Below are 19,057 nucleotides of genomic sequence, written 5' to 3'. Positions count from 1 at the left end.
GTTCTTTATCAATACCTACGTATCTTAAACAAATTCGGCTTTGGTTTGTTGGTGGAAAATATTTGCTAAGAATTATAGAACAGACCTATTGTTAAGTACTGAGGACAATTCAATTAAATTTTTATATTATTTATTGTAATTTTTAAATCTAGTTTCCAAAAAGACACTTGAAACGTGTGTATCTTGATTGGTGTGTATAAACTAAATATACCTATTTTTAATTTTTATTTTCATAAATATCTGTTGTTCACGAGTCACGAGTCATGACATATTATTATATTAGAATTTAGAACTAATCGCCTTGTAGATCAACTTCATTTACTACCTTTGGCGATGCAAAATTTTGCAGCGGTTTATCAATTATAATAGTTTGTAAACAAATTGAAAGTATTTATCGTCTAATGACCAAACCCATTTGAAGTCGACATCCTGACGACCGTATTTACCAGATAACATTATATTATAATTACTGACTCATATTATTTACATACAGACAGTATACAAATCAGACGTTATTTTAAAAAACATTAAAATAAAACGTTAGGAAAAAGTACTTTTTAATTATTCGTTGTTAGTTAAATTATTGCAATAGTTTTTTATTGGTTAATATAATATTTATATTAAGTGGCAAATTGAATTTAAAAGTAGGTAGCTATCTACATATCCATATCTAATTATAACATTTTAAATTCCTTATCATGATGGTGAGGGCTGACGCTTCCTCTAAAAAAGCTAAGTAAAATTCAAGCCATCTTCATCGTCATAAAAGCGAATGCTTCGATGCAAAGTAAATATTTTTAAAATGACCATACAAACATTTACTAGGATAAAGCATCACAATTACACGGCATAAATAACTAAATGAATATTAATTTTCCGCGTATGACTGTTTTGCCTACAGTACCAATATGACATCGTTAATTTTATGGGAGTAAAGTGGACGTTAACGCATCCAGTGTTTCTGTGATTACGCACGTATACACTAAAACAATGCATTATTGTTATGTCATATTTATTTGTAAGTGAAAAATTGATATTATTGAAGAAAAATTTATGATTAAGTGAAATTTTTTTATAGTGTTTACATTTAATCTGTGATAGTGAATATTTTTCAAAATGATTAAGTGTGAGTATGATTTTTAATCTGTACTTTAATATTATCGTAGTGGAAAGTTATTTCGATTAGATGTGTTTAGATGTGCTTTGTTTTTAGATGCTTTTTCATAATATATGGTTTATGTCGATAGATAGTTTATTAAAATGGCATGTTATTATTTAATGTTGATGAAAATCAGTATAATTTATCTGAAATAATTTATATAAGACGTGAGGTCAAAGATCTAATGCATCGTAGATGCAGATATGACTTTGAACTGAGGAAGACGCAGTTTTATGATGTAAGTATTCACTGTTTGTATTACCCTTCCTCATTTTTCATATTACCTAGGACCTAAAGGTAAGTAAGGTAGGAAAATATAGTTATGGGAAAACACATAGTTGCGCAAAATGTTTAGAAAACTATTACATAATTTTATTCATAACTATGTACTTAAATTGATTTGCAATTTTCACATACAGGTATGGCGTTCGTTGACCATACTCTTTAACTAATGGACAGTTAAGATTAGATAACGAACCATTTATAAGTATTTGTAATAGATATACGCTAATAATGTCATTATCGTATAAAACGTAACTATCTCTATATTTAAAAATGAATCCCTAGGTCACGGCAACACGCGTGAACGGCTGGACCGATTCCGATAATTATTATTTCGATGTGTTCGTTATTGTCAGGAGAAGGATCTTATGAGAGAAAAACTAAAGAAATTTACGCAAAAAAATTAAGAAAATGCGAAAACTTAACGGCCGTATAAACTTCACGGGTATGATCATTTACGCGAAGATCTGTCGTGTCAGCATGGAACTAGAAATGATGATCTGACTTTTTCTTTGGTGTAAAATGTCCTGATATATCTATTTGTAAGTATATAGTGCCAGGGTGTTTGTTATTTACCTTTCTCGGAAACAGCTCTACCGATTTTGATGATTTTTATTGTGGAAATAGATCGCGTCAGTAGATTATTGCTTCCTATAAGTACACATTATTATTTACATTATAAGTAACTATTTTTAAGCTTTAAGTCTGAAATTTTCAAACATTTTTATATAGCTATCTACTTACTATTATTTACCTATACAATAAGATTTAAAACCTTAGTGATTTATTTTCAAATTTAATTGAACATTATCTACTGCAAAGTTATCTTTAGTTCTTAGTCTTGATTGTATGCACAAAAAGCGTTAATATAGGCAAAGAAACACAATACGTTACTTATATTTATTGACATTAATAATACAGAAATGCACGAATCAATTAGGTACTTATAGTACAGTAAACAGTGTCGCAAGATCATGTTGGCCTTGTAAACGATATGTTATTGTATATTTATGAAGCTATATTATAATATATATAATGCATATAATCAATATGTTGTTTAAGTTCCTACTAACTCGTACTTTGATTAGGTATAAGCACAATAGTTAAATAAAATTATTAAAATAGGTACTTATCGTTAATGTCACACGAATCTGTACTTTTAACCATGTGCTTCGCCAGGAGTAGAGCTAATAAAATACCGTCTAAGTACTTACAAGTTACACAAAAATCAAAATGTGTATTCAGAGCTAGCTGCACGCTTGCAAGAGCAACTTTTGTCTCCGCAATTATTTTGTCTCTCCCATAAACTTGATGGGAGAGACAAAATAATTGAGGAGACAAAAGTTGCTCTTGCGCGCTAGCTAAGTACTTAAATAATAAAAAACCATTTAGCACACAATCCTACTAATATTATAAATGCGAAAGTTTGTGAGGATGTATGTGTGTGTTTGTTACTCTTTCACGCAAATACTACTGAACCGATTACAATGAAATTTAGCACACATATAGAAGGTAACTTGGATTAACACATTTTTTATCCCGGAAATCCTACGGGAACGGGAACTATGCGGGTTTTTCTTTGAAAACGCGGGTGAAGCCGCGGGCGGGAAGCTAGTTATACCATAACGAAATTGAAAATAAACAGCTTGTACGTTGATTGAATAAAGAAAGAGTTCTATAATAATTCTTAGTAAATTACATACCTACTTACAAAGCATATTTTGTTTGAATGCTATAAACCTAAAAATAAATGTAAAATAAAAAACATAATAAAAAGTTTTACATCTATAATTGCCCGCCATGAGACAAGTGGCAATTGAAAATTATTAATGGTACATGCAGTGAATTGGCTACAAGGCTATTTTGATATCCATCATATAATAATATTATATATGCGAAATTTTGTGAGTATGAGTGTATGGATGGTTGTTACTCTTGCACGCAAATACTACTGAACCGATTACAATTAAATTTGGAACATAGAAGGTAACTTGGATTAACACATAGGATAGGTTTTATCCCGGAAATGCCACAGGAACTGGAACTAACTTAGGTTTTTCTCTGAAAATGCTGACGAAACCGCGGACGGAAAGCTAACTTTCATTATATTTTAGAATGTCAATTCATTCATTCATTCATTTATTTATTAAATATTAATATTTTACTTATAAACATTAAGTATACCAAAATAGAGTGATGTACTTTTTCAATAAAAAAAATATATTAATTTAAACTCTACTCTGACTCTACAGAAAATTATTTCATAACGAATAACGATTGAACAAGGATTGAACGAACGAAAAATTAAATAAAAATTGATGCAATTAGATACCTTTGTTATAATATACAAATCTTATTACTCATATATTGAATATTATTCTTTACCTTATACCAAAACGAAGGAGCAGCGCCACAAACTTAACTGACCCGGTGGCAAAAACTGGAACTACGTACCGCGATTTTGAAATGTCACATTTTCACAGACTTTTCATACGGAATATTTCCTTTAAATAAAAAGTTATTTTTGAATGTTAATTTACACCATTGGCAATGACATTATTTTTACCCTTGCATACGGGGAAATACTATATTTAGCGGCACTAAAAACGACATCAGTGACACCGTCACCGGGTCAGTTAAGTTTGTGGCACTGTAAATTATAATCTACAGAAGTACTAATTCAACAATGGGAATTATTTTACTAAATAGAACGTGATAGAGTCAATTTAGAGTACAAATTCTATGCAAATAGAAAGCTTGGTCTTATTCATTACTAGCGGTCCGCCCCGGCTTCGCCCGTGGTACATATTAACGTTTTCTCTACATAAGAACCATCCTCGTACTTCAAGGAATATAATAAAAAAAGAATTATCGAAATCGGTTCAGCCGTTCTCGAGTTATGGAATTACAACGAAAAGTGGCATTGATTTTTATATATTAGATTAGTTCAATCAAAGTTCAATATAAAGTCTATGGTACCTATAACTGCCACCTTACATTTGATTCACTTCAATTTTTACATGAAAGAAGTTGCATGTAGAGTCACAGAATACATAATAGTAGCTAAACGTAGAGTTTTGTAATAATGATTTTTTGTTTTAAACGTAACCACTAGATGGCATTAGTTATTATGTGCTCTGTTTGTTGCCTATGCTATGCGCTCATTCTAGGCATACAAAATAAATATTCAATTACGAGGCGAACTACTAAAAAATTGATAGAAGTTGCAAATAACTTTGTTATATACAAATGGTTATTTTTTTGAAACATTTAAACTTGCCTGACAAAATATAATTTATTGTTTATATATGACAAATATAACGTTTACTTTCTGTGCAAGTAGATGGCGTTGAAATTAGATTTATAATATAACTATTCTAAATATTATGAATCTATGATTGATATTAGTCTAAGATCCGGGATTAGAAAAATATACCCTCATATGTTATTTAGATGAAACAATTTTTATAAGTTGATTTCAATATCATGAACTTATAAAAATAACCTCAGCCATCATAAGCCTGTTGCAATTAATAATAATTAATTAATTACCTAATTAAGTAACAACTAATTTATTTTTTAATTTTTACTTTCTCATGTTAGTTACATGTACCTAGTAAGTTAAAACTGTCAATATTTTATATTATATACCTGACTCTCAATCTCACTCTCACTCTAACTCTCACTCTATTTCATTTCCATATTCGTTTTCTTTTTGTTGAAGTTGAAGTAAATCATTTAGTGGTAAATAATACACACATACGAAAAACAAAACGATTACGCCCCACATGGCTACGCCAATGAATAGACTTCATTATTTTCCTAGTCCGTATCAGTTTATTGTAGTCTAAGATAAATTAAAAAACATAATATATTTTACTTTTATCGATTAATTTATATAATTCAAAATTATGTTGTACCGATGGGCGGTGTAATATAAATAGTTTCTCTTAATTGATAAAAACGCGATACATAATTAACTACACTTATGTAATAGAAATAAAACAAATGTTCAAATGCAAATTTTAATTACTTTGAGTTATGACGGTGTAACTAACTTTCCTTACTAATTAATGTTTATAGATCGATCGATGTGAATTAATTTCCTATAAAATAAAAAAATTAGTGGCAAAAAATTTAAGCAGTAGTTTTGTAGTTTTCTAAGCGTCTCTTTTTAGCATACCTTATCTATACTAATATTATAAAGCTTAAGTGTTTGTTTGTTTGTTTGAACTCGCTGATCTCAGGAACAACTGGTCCGATTTGAAAAATTATTTCTGTGTTAGATAGCCCATTTATCGAGGAAGGCTTATAGACTATATTATAATATCATCTCGCTAAGACAAGGAGCGGAGCAATGCGGGTAAAACCGCGGGGCAAAGCTAGTTATTAAAATAAAACTAAAAATCTATAAAGTAAATTGGCTGAAAATAATAAATTGTTTATCAAACATTCAGGTCCCATGCCTGGACCTATAAAAGGAGAGACAAAATCATTAGAAAATAAATAAAATTTACTAAATGAAACGAATTTTTAAATGCGGTCCCGTGCGTAGTTTTAGAGATGAGCATGTTCAAACAAACTCATCAGCCTTTTCATAAATATAGATTATAAGTATATAATATATATTACATACTGGAAAAAACACAATATAAATTACTAATATTGAATTAATAGTCCACACAAAAGATCGATCGAACAGACTATACTATTGTCTGATAAGCCGATAACCTCTTGAAGTGTTCAGTCTAAACGAACGCACACTTTGTGACACTCGTCATCAGAACTAGTGCCAAACACTGTAAGTTATTATTTATAGATTATTTACGCAATTTGTTTGACGAATTTGTGCTCTTATTTTGTATGAAAATTTCTGGTAAATTCGTTTTGAACTCAAAATATAATATAGAAACATATTTAGTTTGTTATCTTACGATGTTACCTACTACTTGACTCGAGTAAATCTAGATATAAGTAAGCAATATATAGTGTAACTAATTTTGGCAAAAGTTTATCCTAAATATAACGAACAATTTTAACAGTTTGTGTGTGTTTGTTTATCAATAAAATGTTTTAAATTATTACTCTTAGACAACAATTATAATTTATCCGTTTACTTTTTTAACTTAGTTTAAAAGGAAGAATTTAATCGTGAAGTTACAGAAAATTAATAGCACCGATAGGCAATATGTTATATTCAGTCGTAAAAGCATGGGCGTAGCTAGCCATGGGCTCAAGGTGGGGCAACAATAAAAAATAATATGTAACTAGCAACTGTATGTACAAAGTATGTACCCAAAGTTATATCCAGGTCTTCAAATGCCGGCGGCTGTACCGCCGGCATTTCCGAAGGCATTCGCGAAGGCACTCGCGAAGGCATTTGCGAAGGCATTTGCGAAGGCATTCACGAAGGCATTCGCGAAGGCACTCGCGAAGGCATTCGCGAAGGCATTCGCGATGGTATTCGCGAAGGCATTTGCGATGGCATTCGCGAAGGCATTCGCGAAGGCATTCGCGAAGGCATTTGCGATGGCATTCGCGAAGGCATTCGCGAAGGCATTTGCGATGGCATTCGCGAAGGCATTCGCGAAGGCATTTGCGAAGGCATTTGCGAAGGTATTTTCCACCAATTGAAATATAAAAATTATTTGTCCCATTACTAGACCGTACCTGCATTTGTATAAATATATCTTATACTAAATCTTTTTACTATTATAATATTTGATTTATTTACAAGATAATCACAGAAGATTACTTTCTAAGACGCGTAATAATGTAATAAAAGATGAGATAACGGAATAATGGAAGAAGATTTTATATTTTAGTATTTATGTATTACCTAGCATTATACGAGTAGCATCGTGCAAGATATTTAGTTATTTTGGAGTAAGTTTCATATTATTTTATGTAGAATAAATAAATTTAAGTTTGTGTTACACTGTAAAGTAGTATGTAGGTAGTTTTATAGGGAAAAAAATTGTAGGCTATAATAAGAAAAAATATATTTTATAATCAAAGATTGATAAAGATAAAATAAAATATGAATATAAAATAACTATGTACTTCTTTTTAAATATTAAATCAAAATTATATCATAATAATAGTAATTAGTGTCTAACATAACGTATTGTTAACATCGGTAATTGACATTGTTTTTAATTTTTTATCAACATTTTAAATATCTATGAAATTGTGATGTGTCATGTGACCTATGTTACCTAACGTTCCGGGTTCATGTCTTGTTCAAGACTCAAGTGATATAAAAATTACAATTATTAAAAAATGAAGTTCGTCTGGCAGTCCTTTATCCACTATTGACTTTTTTATGTAAATTAGTTTAATTTGTAAATAAATTAAAGAAAACAATCCACAAAAACGTAATAATTTATCACATTAATCTTCGATTTGAAAAACTCTGCATATTTTACTCTATTGAACCGTTTTCGGGCGTAAAGTGATCAAATGACAATGTAAAATTAATAATTAATTAATGTTATTAATTATAATTTTCAGTATCATTACAAGAAGCCATGAAGATCGGATTTATTGGAGGAGGCAGATTGGCGTTTGCGCTGGCCAATGGATTTATATCTGCAGGTAAATTGAATGAAAGTACAATCTCTTTTATTAACAAAAAAACATAATATTCATTTACATTTTATTCATATGAATTAAACATTTTAAATATTGATATCAGTTTTATAATCGTTTAAGTAAATAAAATAACGATCCTTGGCCCTGGTTTATTGTGAAAAATAAAATAGATTAATTGAGCTGTAACTTTTATTTTCAAAATGTATGGTTTTGAAATTAAAACAAAGTACCTATGTGTCTACACAAATCTAATTTTACAAATTTTCAAATAGGTACAAAGATTTTTAATTTTATTATTTCCAAGAATGCATAGTAGTTACCTACCTATTTTGAAAATAGTCAAGTTACACGAAGGTAATTAATTTAATTTAATTCATTGAGGATTTTAATAGTTTATTATAATATTTTTAACTGTTTCACAATCAATAACAACTGTATTGTTTCATGTTTGTCTTCTTGTATCTAGATTTGAACAAAATAAGTTGCGAAGTTCTTCTTGAATGATACTAGATGGCGTTGTATTAAATACGACAATTTGCAGTTATCAAATAATTATTATTCCCCCGTTTGTAATTCCAGGATTAGCAAAACCAGATGAAATCACAGCTAGCGTACATCCCGCGGATTTGGCCAGTGCTGAGGCTTTTAAGGTATTGTTATTGAAATAGGTATAAATATCTCTGTATTGTTACGATTTATTTCAAATACAAAAAAAAATATAAATCACTTACTTATGTGTATTTCGTTAATTATTTTATCAATAGAAGGTAGAACAACCAGTATATTTTATTCCTTGTTGTTAGTAGCGAAAATCGGAATTCACAATTCTGAAGAGTTTGTTTGTTTGTTTGTTTGAACGCGCTGATTCAGAAACTACTGGTCCGATTTGAAAAATTATTTCGGTGTTAGATAGCCTTTAGATAGCCCGTTCATCGAGGAAGGCTATAATATATCATCACGCTAAGACCAACAGGAGCGGAGCCACGCGGGTGAAACCGCGGAGCCCAGCTATATAAATATAAACAATTATTGATACAGTATAAATATAAACAATATATAAGCTAGTATAAATATAAACAATTATTGATACAGAGATATCATTTTGCGTCACAAATCCTTGACTTTGTGTGCTCTCGCATTTGATATTCTAGCGTGTTTAGATAATGTATTATTTACATTCGTGATTGTTGTATAAATAATAAATATCTTCATATCGAAGTAACTTAGACTTTATGCGAACATTATTGTTGCGAAAATGACATTTTTATAATAAACTAGCTGTGCCCCGCGGTTTTACCAGCATTGCTCCGCTCCTGTTGCACTAAGAGTTCTTACAGAAGAACAGAAAATTATTGTGAACGGCAGAGGCTACTTCAGCCGTCGACACTAGTCGACGTCAGTGGTCGACGCGGCGGCGGCAGCAGTAAATACGTCGACGGCTGCCGTTGACAAGTGGCGACGCTTGCAGTTTGTGTTGAAGGCAAACTGCAAGCATTTGACGTTTGACGGCATTCGTTTTGGCCTGTCGACGGCAGCTGTCGATTGACTGCTGCCGCCGACGCGCCGATGACTGATCTAGACATGTGGTGACGACTGAAGTAGCCTCTGCCTTTCGCAACTTGCCGTTCGTCTGTTAGAACGCTGAGCATGATGATAATATATAAGTAGCCTTTCTCGATAAACGGGCTATCTAACAACAAAATAATTTTTCAAATCAGACCAGTTGTTCCTGAGATTAGCGCCTTCAAACAAACTACATACCTACCTATTTAGTTTTATAATATTAGTATTAGTAATTGGCGCTAAATGTATCTACGAATTTCTTCACAAATTACAGATCTACCTACCCATAATTATAGGTAATATAGGTAAAAAATACTGAAAATAAAACTGATTTTATTTCAATAAGGGCTGATTTTTCAATCCTTGGTTAAAATGTATCCGTCCAATAAAGTACTACAGTCTACATGAACATTTTAAAATATCGACTGTAAACGGTCATATACTTACGCACAATTAGAATATTTAAACGTATTTTTGAAATGGTAGTCTAATTATTAATTATAACGTTATTCGATGAATAAGTTTTAACCAAGGATTATAAAATCAGCCCTAAATAAAATTAAGTAGTTAACTAAGTCATTTATTTTAGTTTAAATTTATTAAAGTGAAACTTTTATTACATCGTCTCAAACTTTTTGGTCTGTGTAGCGCATGTCGCGTGACGTACGATAATTGTCGTACAAATACGATAATTATCGTAAGTTTCACTTTTACCGTGGTTTCATAAAACCACACAACGTTTTTTCTTATAATCTATTTGAAAAGGAAGTAGAGAAACTGTAAAGACCGCAAATATTAAAGCTGGCTGGCTGTATTGATTGAACTCGGTGTGAACCTTGAAACGTGGAAACAAAGGTCACCGTAGCTCAGTCAGAAACAGGACTAACGTAGACATGTAAATTATGCAATTTTATTGTAAATTATACAACTTTATTAATATTATATTTTCTTGTAAAATTTAAATAAATAAAAAATAATTAAATTACTCTAGTTATTACTACAGCTAAACTAATTACCTATGTAATATTGTATATATAACGTTCGCGTGTCGTTGAAGTTAAACTCCTCCGAAACGGCTTGACCGATTCCCATGAGATTTTTGCATTGGACATCTATTTTTCATACTTCGTGATTTAAGAGAAACACAGAACAGAAAGCTTACCGGGACAGCTAGTCAATTTATAAATTCTTGTTTCAGTAAAAAACAGTACAATTTATAACAATACAAGAAACATAGCTATAGCTTACCTATTACTCTAACTGCAATATATAATATTGAAACATATATTACCTTACACCTATATTAATTTCTATAAATTTCATAAATATTTCAGGACAATTTCCACACTCGGCACGATCTGATCCCATACTCAGCTTTCGCTTGTGTTATGGAAACCAGATGGCTGATAAACATACATATATAATTTTAAATAAATGCATAAATAGATAATTAACACCCAGACACAGAGCAAACATCTATGTTCATCACACACAATATTTGCACCGTGTGGGAATCGAACCCACGACCTCTGGCTTGGAAGGCAGGGAACCAACCAAACCGGTCAGTCAAAATAAATCAGTCGAAATACATTTTTCATTCCAACTTACAATCATTAAAAACTAAATTCTAATTCGTAATCACATTCTAATTACCAACTCCAATTATCCAGGGTCTAGGAGCAACAGCCCTCTTCGAGAACAAACCAGTTGTGGAGCGATCCGAAGTGGTCATAGTGTCCGTGAAGCCAGATGTCGTTGGTCCAGCGCTGAAGGAGATCAGGGATCTGCAGGCATCGAAGAATAAGCTGTTCATATCAGTTGCTATGGGCGTATCGATAGCTAGTATTGAAAAGGTGAGGATGAAAAAACTAAGGTTAAATTAAAATTATCTGTAATATATTATAGTTATGAAGATACTTGTATTATAATTAAGAAATCCAAAAACCATTATTTCTCAAAAACTGTAAATTGCGAAGCCGCCCGAGACACACACACTTCGTTAAAATATTTGAATACTAGAAGGTGTTGCTTATGTGTTTTGCTTGCTTTGCTATACTAAGCTAAGACGTACCTAGCAGACAAAGGAAACAATAAAGAAAAAATCACAAATATTGCGTTAATTTAGTGACTGTTTCTTTTTATAAAAAATATAAAGATTTAAGAAAATATCCAGAGCAATTTATTTCGCTAGCCCTTTTGAAACAAGATGCGATTTTAAAATCAAGAAGTCGAGCATAGATGAAGTTTTTTGAAATGGATAGTGTGGTTCTTGTCTAGTACCTATATCATTTGTTAAGTTACAAAGCGGGTGAAGCCGCGTACACAAAGCTAGTATAGTATAATAATGATCATTATATTTCCAGGTCCTTCCCCCCGAAGCTCGTGTGATCAGAGTGATGCCCAACACTCCAGCACTAGTTAAACAAGGTGCTGCTGCATTCAGCAGGGGTTCCAGGGCTACAGCTGATGATGCCAAGGTCACTACAGAGCTGTTCAAGGCTGTGGGCACTTGTGATGAGGTACCGGAGTACCAGATGGATGCTGTGACTGCTTTGAGTGGAAGTGGACCAGCTTATGTAAGTACTAGCTTTCCGCCCGCGGCTTCGACCGCGTTTTCAAAGAAAATCCCCCATAGTTCCCGTTCCCGTGGGATTTCCGGGATAAAACCTATGTGTTAATCCAACTTACCCTCTATATGTATGCAAAATTTCATTGTAAACGGTTCAGTAGTATTTGCGTGAAAGAGTAACACACACATACACATCCATCCTCACAAACTTTCGCATTTATAATATTAGTAGGATAGGATAGTAGGAAAGGACTAGTAGGATAGGATAGGATATTAGTAGGATAAGATTATTTATGGCTAGTAGCTGTGCCTTTTCTATAGCTCATGTGTTATTCATGTATAGAGCACGTCACTGTAGTTTCATCCAAATCCAGTAGTTTTTTTCGTGAAAGAGAAGGTTGGCTACTTAGGTACTTCGTACGTACTTTATTTATTTATTTATTTATTAATACTTTATTGCTCTTAGAATCATTACAATAAGACTTAATCTAAGGATACATTACAACAATTGGCGGTCTTACCGCTATGCAGCGATTTCTTCCAGACAACCGGACGTATGAAGAGAAATTAAATTAGAGGAAAGGTGAAGGGTGGAGCATAAATATATATTTATAAAAGAAATACTGTAAGAAATACTTTGTACTAAAACGATTACAATAATTGTAAGTTTTATAATAAACCCATAATTTAAAATTATCAATGTAGCGCTCTTTAATTAGGTACATATAATCAAAAGCTCGCATTGCAATTTCTAAGAAACATTAGAAGATATTAAGTCAATCGTTGTACCATTCTACACCTGCCACCGCTGCAAATTGCATTGCTTCTTCATAGAAACTTAATTAGGTACATAGCTATAATCTTACATATATATAAAATTCCCCTGTCACAATGTTAGTTACCATACTCCTCCAAAACGGCTGGACCGATTCTCATGAAATTTTGTGTGCATATCGGGTAGGTCTGAGAATCGGCTAACATCTATTTTTCATACCCCTAAATGATGAAGAGTAAGGCAGAACAACGTTTGCCGGGACAGCTAGTTATTTTATAGCAATATTCATTACTATTAGGAAACATAGTTTATAATTTGAAATCATTTCAGATCTACATGCTAATAGAGTCTCTAGCGGACGGCGGTGTCCGCTGCGGGCTGCCCCGCGACCTGGCCCTGCGTCTGGCGACACAGACCACCCTGGGGTCAGCTGCCATGCTGAAGGATGGAGGGCATCCAGCGCCTATGAAGGACAATGTTACTTCCCCGGGAGGGTCAACAGCAGAGGGCACGTATCATCTGGAACAGAATGGTGAGTTTTGTGGGAAAGTGTTATTTTTGTTTACTTTAGGTCAATCATCAGCTCCCTGGGGTCAGCTGCCATGCTGAAGGATGGAGGGCATCCAGCGCCTATGAAGGATAATGTTACTTCCCCGGGAGGGTCAACAGCAGAGGGCACGTATCATCTGGAACAGAATGGTGAGTTTTGTGGGAGAGTGTTATTTTTGTTTACTTTAGGTCAATCATCAGCTCTCTGGGGTCAGCTGCCATGCTGAAAGATGGAGGGCATCCAGCGCCTATGAAGGATAATGTTACTTCCCCGGGAGGGTCAACAGCAGAGGGCACGTATCATCTGGAACAGAATGGTGAGTTTTGTGGGAGAGTGTTATTTTTGTTTACTTTAGGTCAATCATCAGCTCTCTGGGGTCAGCTGCCATGCTGAAGGATGGAGGGCATCCAGCGCCTATGAAGGATAATGTTACTTCCCCGGGAGGGTCAACAGCAGAGGGCACGTATCATCTGGAACAGAATGGTGAGTTTTGTGGGAGAGTGTTATTTTTCTTTACTTTAGGTCAATCATCAGCTCTCTGGGGTCAGCTGCCATGCTGAAGGATGGAGGGCATCCAGCGCCTATGAAGGATAATGTTACTTCCCCGGGAGGGTCAACAGCAGAGGGCACGTATCATCTGGAACAGAATGGTGAGTTTTGTGGGAAAGTGTTATTTTTGTTTACTTTAGGTCAATCATCAGCTCCCTGGGGTCAGCTGCCATGCTGAAGGATGGAGGGCATCCAGCTCCTATGAAGGATAATGTTACTTCCCCTGGAGGGTCCACGGCAGAGGGCACGTATCATCTGGAACAGAAGGGTGAGTTTTATTAGAAAAAAATATTTTAGTTTACCAGTTTTATTTCATCAGTTTTAGTGAACTATCAGCTCGATTGCCTGTTTAACATAAATAAATAGAGAATTATTTGATTTTTTCGTTATTTTTAGCTTTAAAGCATTAAATGCAGATTGTAATAAATTATAATAGAGTATTTGAAAAGTATAGTACCCGCTCAAAACATTGATCACGATGCCGTATTCGAACTCGCATCCTTCGCCTTACTGTGGTGACCTTTCAAAATCAAATTTCTCGATTTTCAATAGCTGTGCCCTTTTTATTCGGTTTTATGTGTGAAGGGAATAATATATATTTAAACATTGAGGTGAGAACTATCTAGTGGAATGTGTTTCAGTGAGGCAAAAGCTCGAACACCGTATTCCTACCAAATTTTAAAATGCATGTAAATTACATATGAATGCAAAATATAATAAAAGCGCATCCTGACGTAATACTTATGCCGAAGTAAAATATATAGAAGTGATAGTCATAGATAGGTGAACGATTTAGTATAGTACTAATTTAGAAAAATTATAAACGAGATATTGTATCGACATTATTAAATGAAGCTTATAAAGCGAAAGCTTATTCAATATCAATAACTAGCTCGCCCGCGTCTCCGCCAGCGTTTTCAAAGGAAAACCCGCATAGTACCCGTTCCCGTGGGATTTCCGGGATAAAACCTATTCTATGTGTTAATCCAAGTTACCTATGTGTGCTAAATTTCATTATGATCGGTTAAGTAGTTTATGCGTTAAAACCATACATACATGCATACATACATACATACATACATACATACATACATACATACATACATACATACATACATACATACATACATACATACATACATACATACATACAAACCTTTCCTCTTTATAATATTAGTATAGATATTAATTTAATTTTTCTTTTTATTTACAGGTTTCCGATCAGCAATCATCGGAGCAGTAATGGCGGCTGCGAACAGATGCAAAGTTGTTAACGAAACTTTAAACAAATAAGATTATTGTTAATGAAAGCACAAATATTGTTAAGAGAAATAAATTTTATTTTCCGTTACTCAATTTCGTTTTATTTTTACCCTTTCACTTTCAATGTAAAGTTTCGTACGCGTATGAACAGAAAAATATAAGTAAATTATTATTAAGACCCATAATATATTATGATAAAGAGATAATTTTAAACATACACGTAAATAAACAGATAAACAGTTCTCATGCAAACCTTGTTTTAATTTTACTTTTAGTTCTTGTAAAAATTTATTCCTATACTTTTAGCATTATAAAGCTCAAGTTTGTTTCTCGGTTTTTTACCAGTGAAGCAATATTACGCGGGAATAATAATATTTTCAAGTATACAGGGTGTAATCGTTGTGTGCACGGGCAATTATTCCGTAACTATTGCAGATATCAATTAACTTTAAAACTGATATCGAAAGCCCTTTACCTAATGAGTAAAATGACAATAATAACTTTTTTAAAAATAAAACGAGTATTTTGCAAGTTATTTACATAATTACCATCAATCCGAAGCTTTATATAATTTCAAGCATCAAGTAAAAAACCATAATACCACACATTCAACTATTTTTTTGTGGAAAAACGTCTAACTTTCCCGTTAAACCCTTCCTGTTGATGACTATTATCTGGTCAAAGACTACGCAGGCTATGTTTCTTTCTAGGGCTTAAAGAAGCCTTGTAATACGGGTCTTTGGGTCAACGAATGCACCGTTTGAGCTAAATACTTATTTACATAAAACATGATGAAAAGTTAATACCAATTTTATAGGAAGAGAAAATAATACCTAGATATTTAGCATTACTAAAAATCCTCGCTTAAAACATCAAAAGACAGTATCCTGCTGTATCTCTTTAAAAGCTTTCAATCGAACCTAATCCATTAAAAATATATACTACTAATAATACTAGTCCATTAAAAAGTTACATTTGGGGTTGCGTTTTTGAGTGGACGCAATTTTATTTTTTTGATGTGTAGTGGGGGTCAGTGTGAAGCTATCACCAAGTTTGTGGGGTCGCTACTTTTGTACCACGGCCGCCATCTTGAAAAGATCGGTTGATATGGTTTTTGATTTGTCAGGGGTGGCGACCCCACAAACTTGGTTTTAGCTTCACACTGACCCCCCCCTACACACCCAAAAAATAAAATTGCGTCCTCTAAAAAACACAAGGTTAGGCCTAAAAATGTAACATTTCAATGGACTATACATTGATCGAAATTTACGTGTATAATAAAAGTATAATAGAAATGAAGCCTGTACCGGTTAGGGATTAGGTAACCTAATTATAATCTCTACAGCAATTCTATAGCTAATTAGGTTTAGCATGGAAACGACATAGTTATATCATTACATAGTATAAAACAAAGTTAGCTTTTCAGTTTCCACTCTCTGTCTGTCTGTCCCTATATATGACTAAAACTACGTAATGGGTTTTGATACGCTTTTCTTATATACATAGAGTGATTCCCGGGGGAAGGTTTTAGTTAATAATTTTGTCAGTTTGAGGTTAAGCGGGTGAATCCACGAGCGTAATGCAGTACCTATACAGATAAATAGGCATCAGATTATGTGAAAAGTAAATCGAATTTGTAACCAAAAATATTTCGTAATGTTCACAAAAGTTAAAAAATATATTATAAATTTACTCAATTCCATAATAAAATTTTTCCAGGCATTGAACATAATTCACAAAAAATTTAATTATAATTTTGAAGCCCATAAACCGCAAAAGTGGGATAACTGAAAAATAGGTCAAGTGACAAGTTCATACAGACAGAGATAGAAATAGGCTATCTCTTTCTTGCGACAGGACTATTACATATGTCACATTTCTTTCTGCTGTTTTACACAATGATATTTTATGTATAGATACGTTATATACTCACAAGATATCCAAAAAAAATGCTTCCTATGCAGTGTCAGGCACACACAAATACAAGTTTCATTTTACTTAATTTATTACATTGACAGACTGTATAAGAGAGATGGCTCTAATAAAATGATATAAACAAAAAAGACAAAGATAGTTTGTCACTTCCGCGCAGGTGTAAGCAAAAGTCACAAGAATTCACCAATTAAATATAAATAAACAAATAGTTGCCATGGCAATTGGCATAGACTAACGACACAGAAGGTTCAACGTTATAGATGTTACGTTTCCTGCACACGTAAACAAATGTGACAATTTCATTTACTATTTAATCATTAGGCTGCAGTTAGACGACGAGCGCGGTCACCGCGCGGCCGCCGCGCGGCGACCGCGCGGTGGCTGTTCAGTTATAGCAAATTTATGTTTTATTAACAAGGACGTAAAGTTGAAATTAATTTTGAGTAACTAACTGCGCGCTCAATCGCGTGGAGGCCGCGCGGCCACCGCGCAGTTAGTTACTCAAATTAATTTCAACTTTACGTTCAACTGGAAATGGTCCGGGTTCGCAGTGACGTGGCTGAGCGCGCGGCCGCCGCGCGGTCACCGTACTTTCGGCGCGCGGTAACATTCCATGTCATATAAACGCGCCCTTATTATGAAGTTGTATTAAAATGAAAAAAACTTTTTTGGAGATATAACTGTATTAAGCATTTATTACTAGCTGTGGTGTTCGTTTTCGGTCATCATCATTTCACCCGATAAACACCCACTGCTGAGCATAGTCCTCCTTATAGAACTCCATACGGACCGATCTTACGCTATTCGTTTCAAGGCAGTTCCCGGAACCCGTACAAGGTCATCACTCCAACTTGTAGGATATAATAATAGTGGTGCCTAGATGAAAAAAAGTATGAAATAAAAGAAAGGATGAAGTATAAGCCTTTTTTATCTAAAACACAAATAAAATGTATGTTCAATAGCTATTTACAGAAAAGCAAATAGCATTTTTCGTCAGTAGCGATAATCTTTTCTTTAATGTATACGTATATTCAACATCATTTTTGCAAACAAACATTTTTGCCATCACGATTTCATTGTATATAATAAATAGATATATTTGTTAATTACATGCACTGTGTGGATTTAAATATAAAAATAATCAAGTATTTACCCAAATCGAAATTAATAAAATAGCCGTTCTATTTTCAATAATCGTATCTACATGATAATCTTTGAACACAGTGTGCGCTAGCTTTGTCACACTAGTGATTGAAGCAATGTTTTATCCCTTTCATTATTTCAATACAAGTGTCAAGCAAGTGTCATTCATTAATAATTGCAAATTGTTATTTTTGCTCTAAAATTATAATATTTTAATACATTTACCTGTGATATGATATTCCTCTATCTTTCTTTAAGCGTGTCCCAGACAGACGCGGCCTGCGGTGGCGGTGGCGGTGGCGGTAAGTTGGATGACTTGAAAGTTCTAGGAACGACATAGACAGACGCGGCCTGGACGCGGTCACAGCGCGGCTTACCGCGGCCGCAAGCCCCGCCCTCTCCGCCACCGCTTCTGTGTGAATGAGCGCGCGGACATGAGGCGGTCATTACGCGATCAGTTATAAATTTTTGCAACAGGCCGCGTGTACCGCGTGAAATTATGCCTATAAACACTGAGTTGTTTATTCAAACAGTGCAAAATTACCCAGTTTTGTATGATACATCACATAAAGACTTACTACTCTTACATACTCTTAAGAAATAGCTCTGTATAATTGGCGCATGCTGTGTTAACCTCTAATTATTTGTTACTTTATCGCAAGAACTATATGTTAT

The 19,057-nt window shown here is 33.5% G+C and overlaps 1 protein-coding gene and 1 long non-coding RNA gene across 7 annotated transcripts; one reads left to right on the top strand and one right to left on the bottom strand.

Moving 5' to 3' along the window:
- Nucleotides 1–972: 972 nt before the first annotated feature.
- On the top strand, nt 973–15,392 carry LOC123703537 (pyrroline-5-carboxylate reductase). 6 transcript variants are annotated; one of them, XM_045651589.1, is made up of 8 exons: nt 973–1,018; nt 7,955–8,038; nt 8,615–8,685; nt 11,269–11,451; nt 11,962–12,174; nt 13,273–13,367; nt 14,203–14,309; nt 15,255–15,392. In XM_045651589.1, exons 1-8 carry the CDS (start codon nt 991–993, stop codon nt 15,332–15,334), a joined length of 861 nt encoding a protein of 286 aa, XP_045507545.1. In that variant the 5' UTR covers nt 973–990; the 3' UTR covers nt 15,335–15,392. The 6 variants fall into 6 exon arrangements, with proteins under 6 accessions (XP_045507545.1, XP_045507546.1, XP_045507544.1 ...); XM_045651590.1 differs by lacking the exons at nt 14,203–14,309; nt 15,255–15,392 and adding an exon at nt 13,722–13,980 and having other exon boundaries at nt 13,273–13,387; XM_045651588.1 differs by lacking the exon at nt 14,203–14,309 and having other exon boundaries at nt 974–1,018; nt 13,273–13,474.
- LOC123703538 lies at nt 9,949–17,484 on the bottom strand. The gene is made up of 3 exons (XR_006753012.1): nt 17,202–17,484; nt 12,283–12,287; nt 9,949–9,991 (listed from the first exon to the last, which is right to left on the bottom strand). It is a non-coding gene; the product is annotated as an uncharacterized LOC123703538 (long non-coding RNA).
- Between the last annotated feature and the right edge of the window lie 1,573 nt (nt 17,485–19,057).

This window comes from Colias croceus, chromosome 26 (genome assembly GCF_905220415.1).
Source record: "Colias croceus chromosome 26, ilColCroc2.1".
Classification (NCBI taxonomy): domain Eukaryota; kingdom Metazoa; phylum Arthropoda; class Insecta; order Lepidoptera; family Pieridae; genus Colias; species Colias croceus.
This window is presented reverse-complemented; position numbering and strand designations above follow the sequence as displayed.

Excerpts from the sequence above, each read along its gene's own strand:
- LOC123703537 (XM_045651589.1), top strand. The coding sequence starts at position 991 with ATGCATTATTGTTATGTCATATTTATTT. Across the intron at positions 1,019-7,954 it reads TTGTTATGTCATATTTATTT|TATCATTACAAGAAGCCATG; the intron begins GTAAGTGAAAAA and ends TATAATTTTCAG. Across the intron at positions 11,452-11,961 it reads CGATAGCTAGTATTGAAAAG|GTCCTTCCCCCCGAAGCTCG; the intron begins GTGAGGATGAAA and ends TTATATTTCCAG.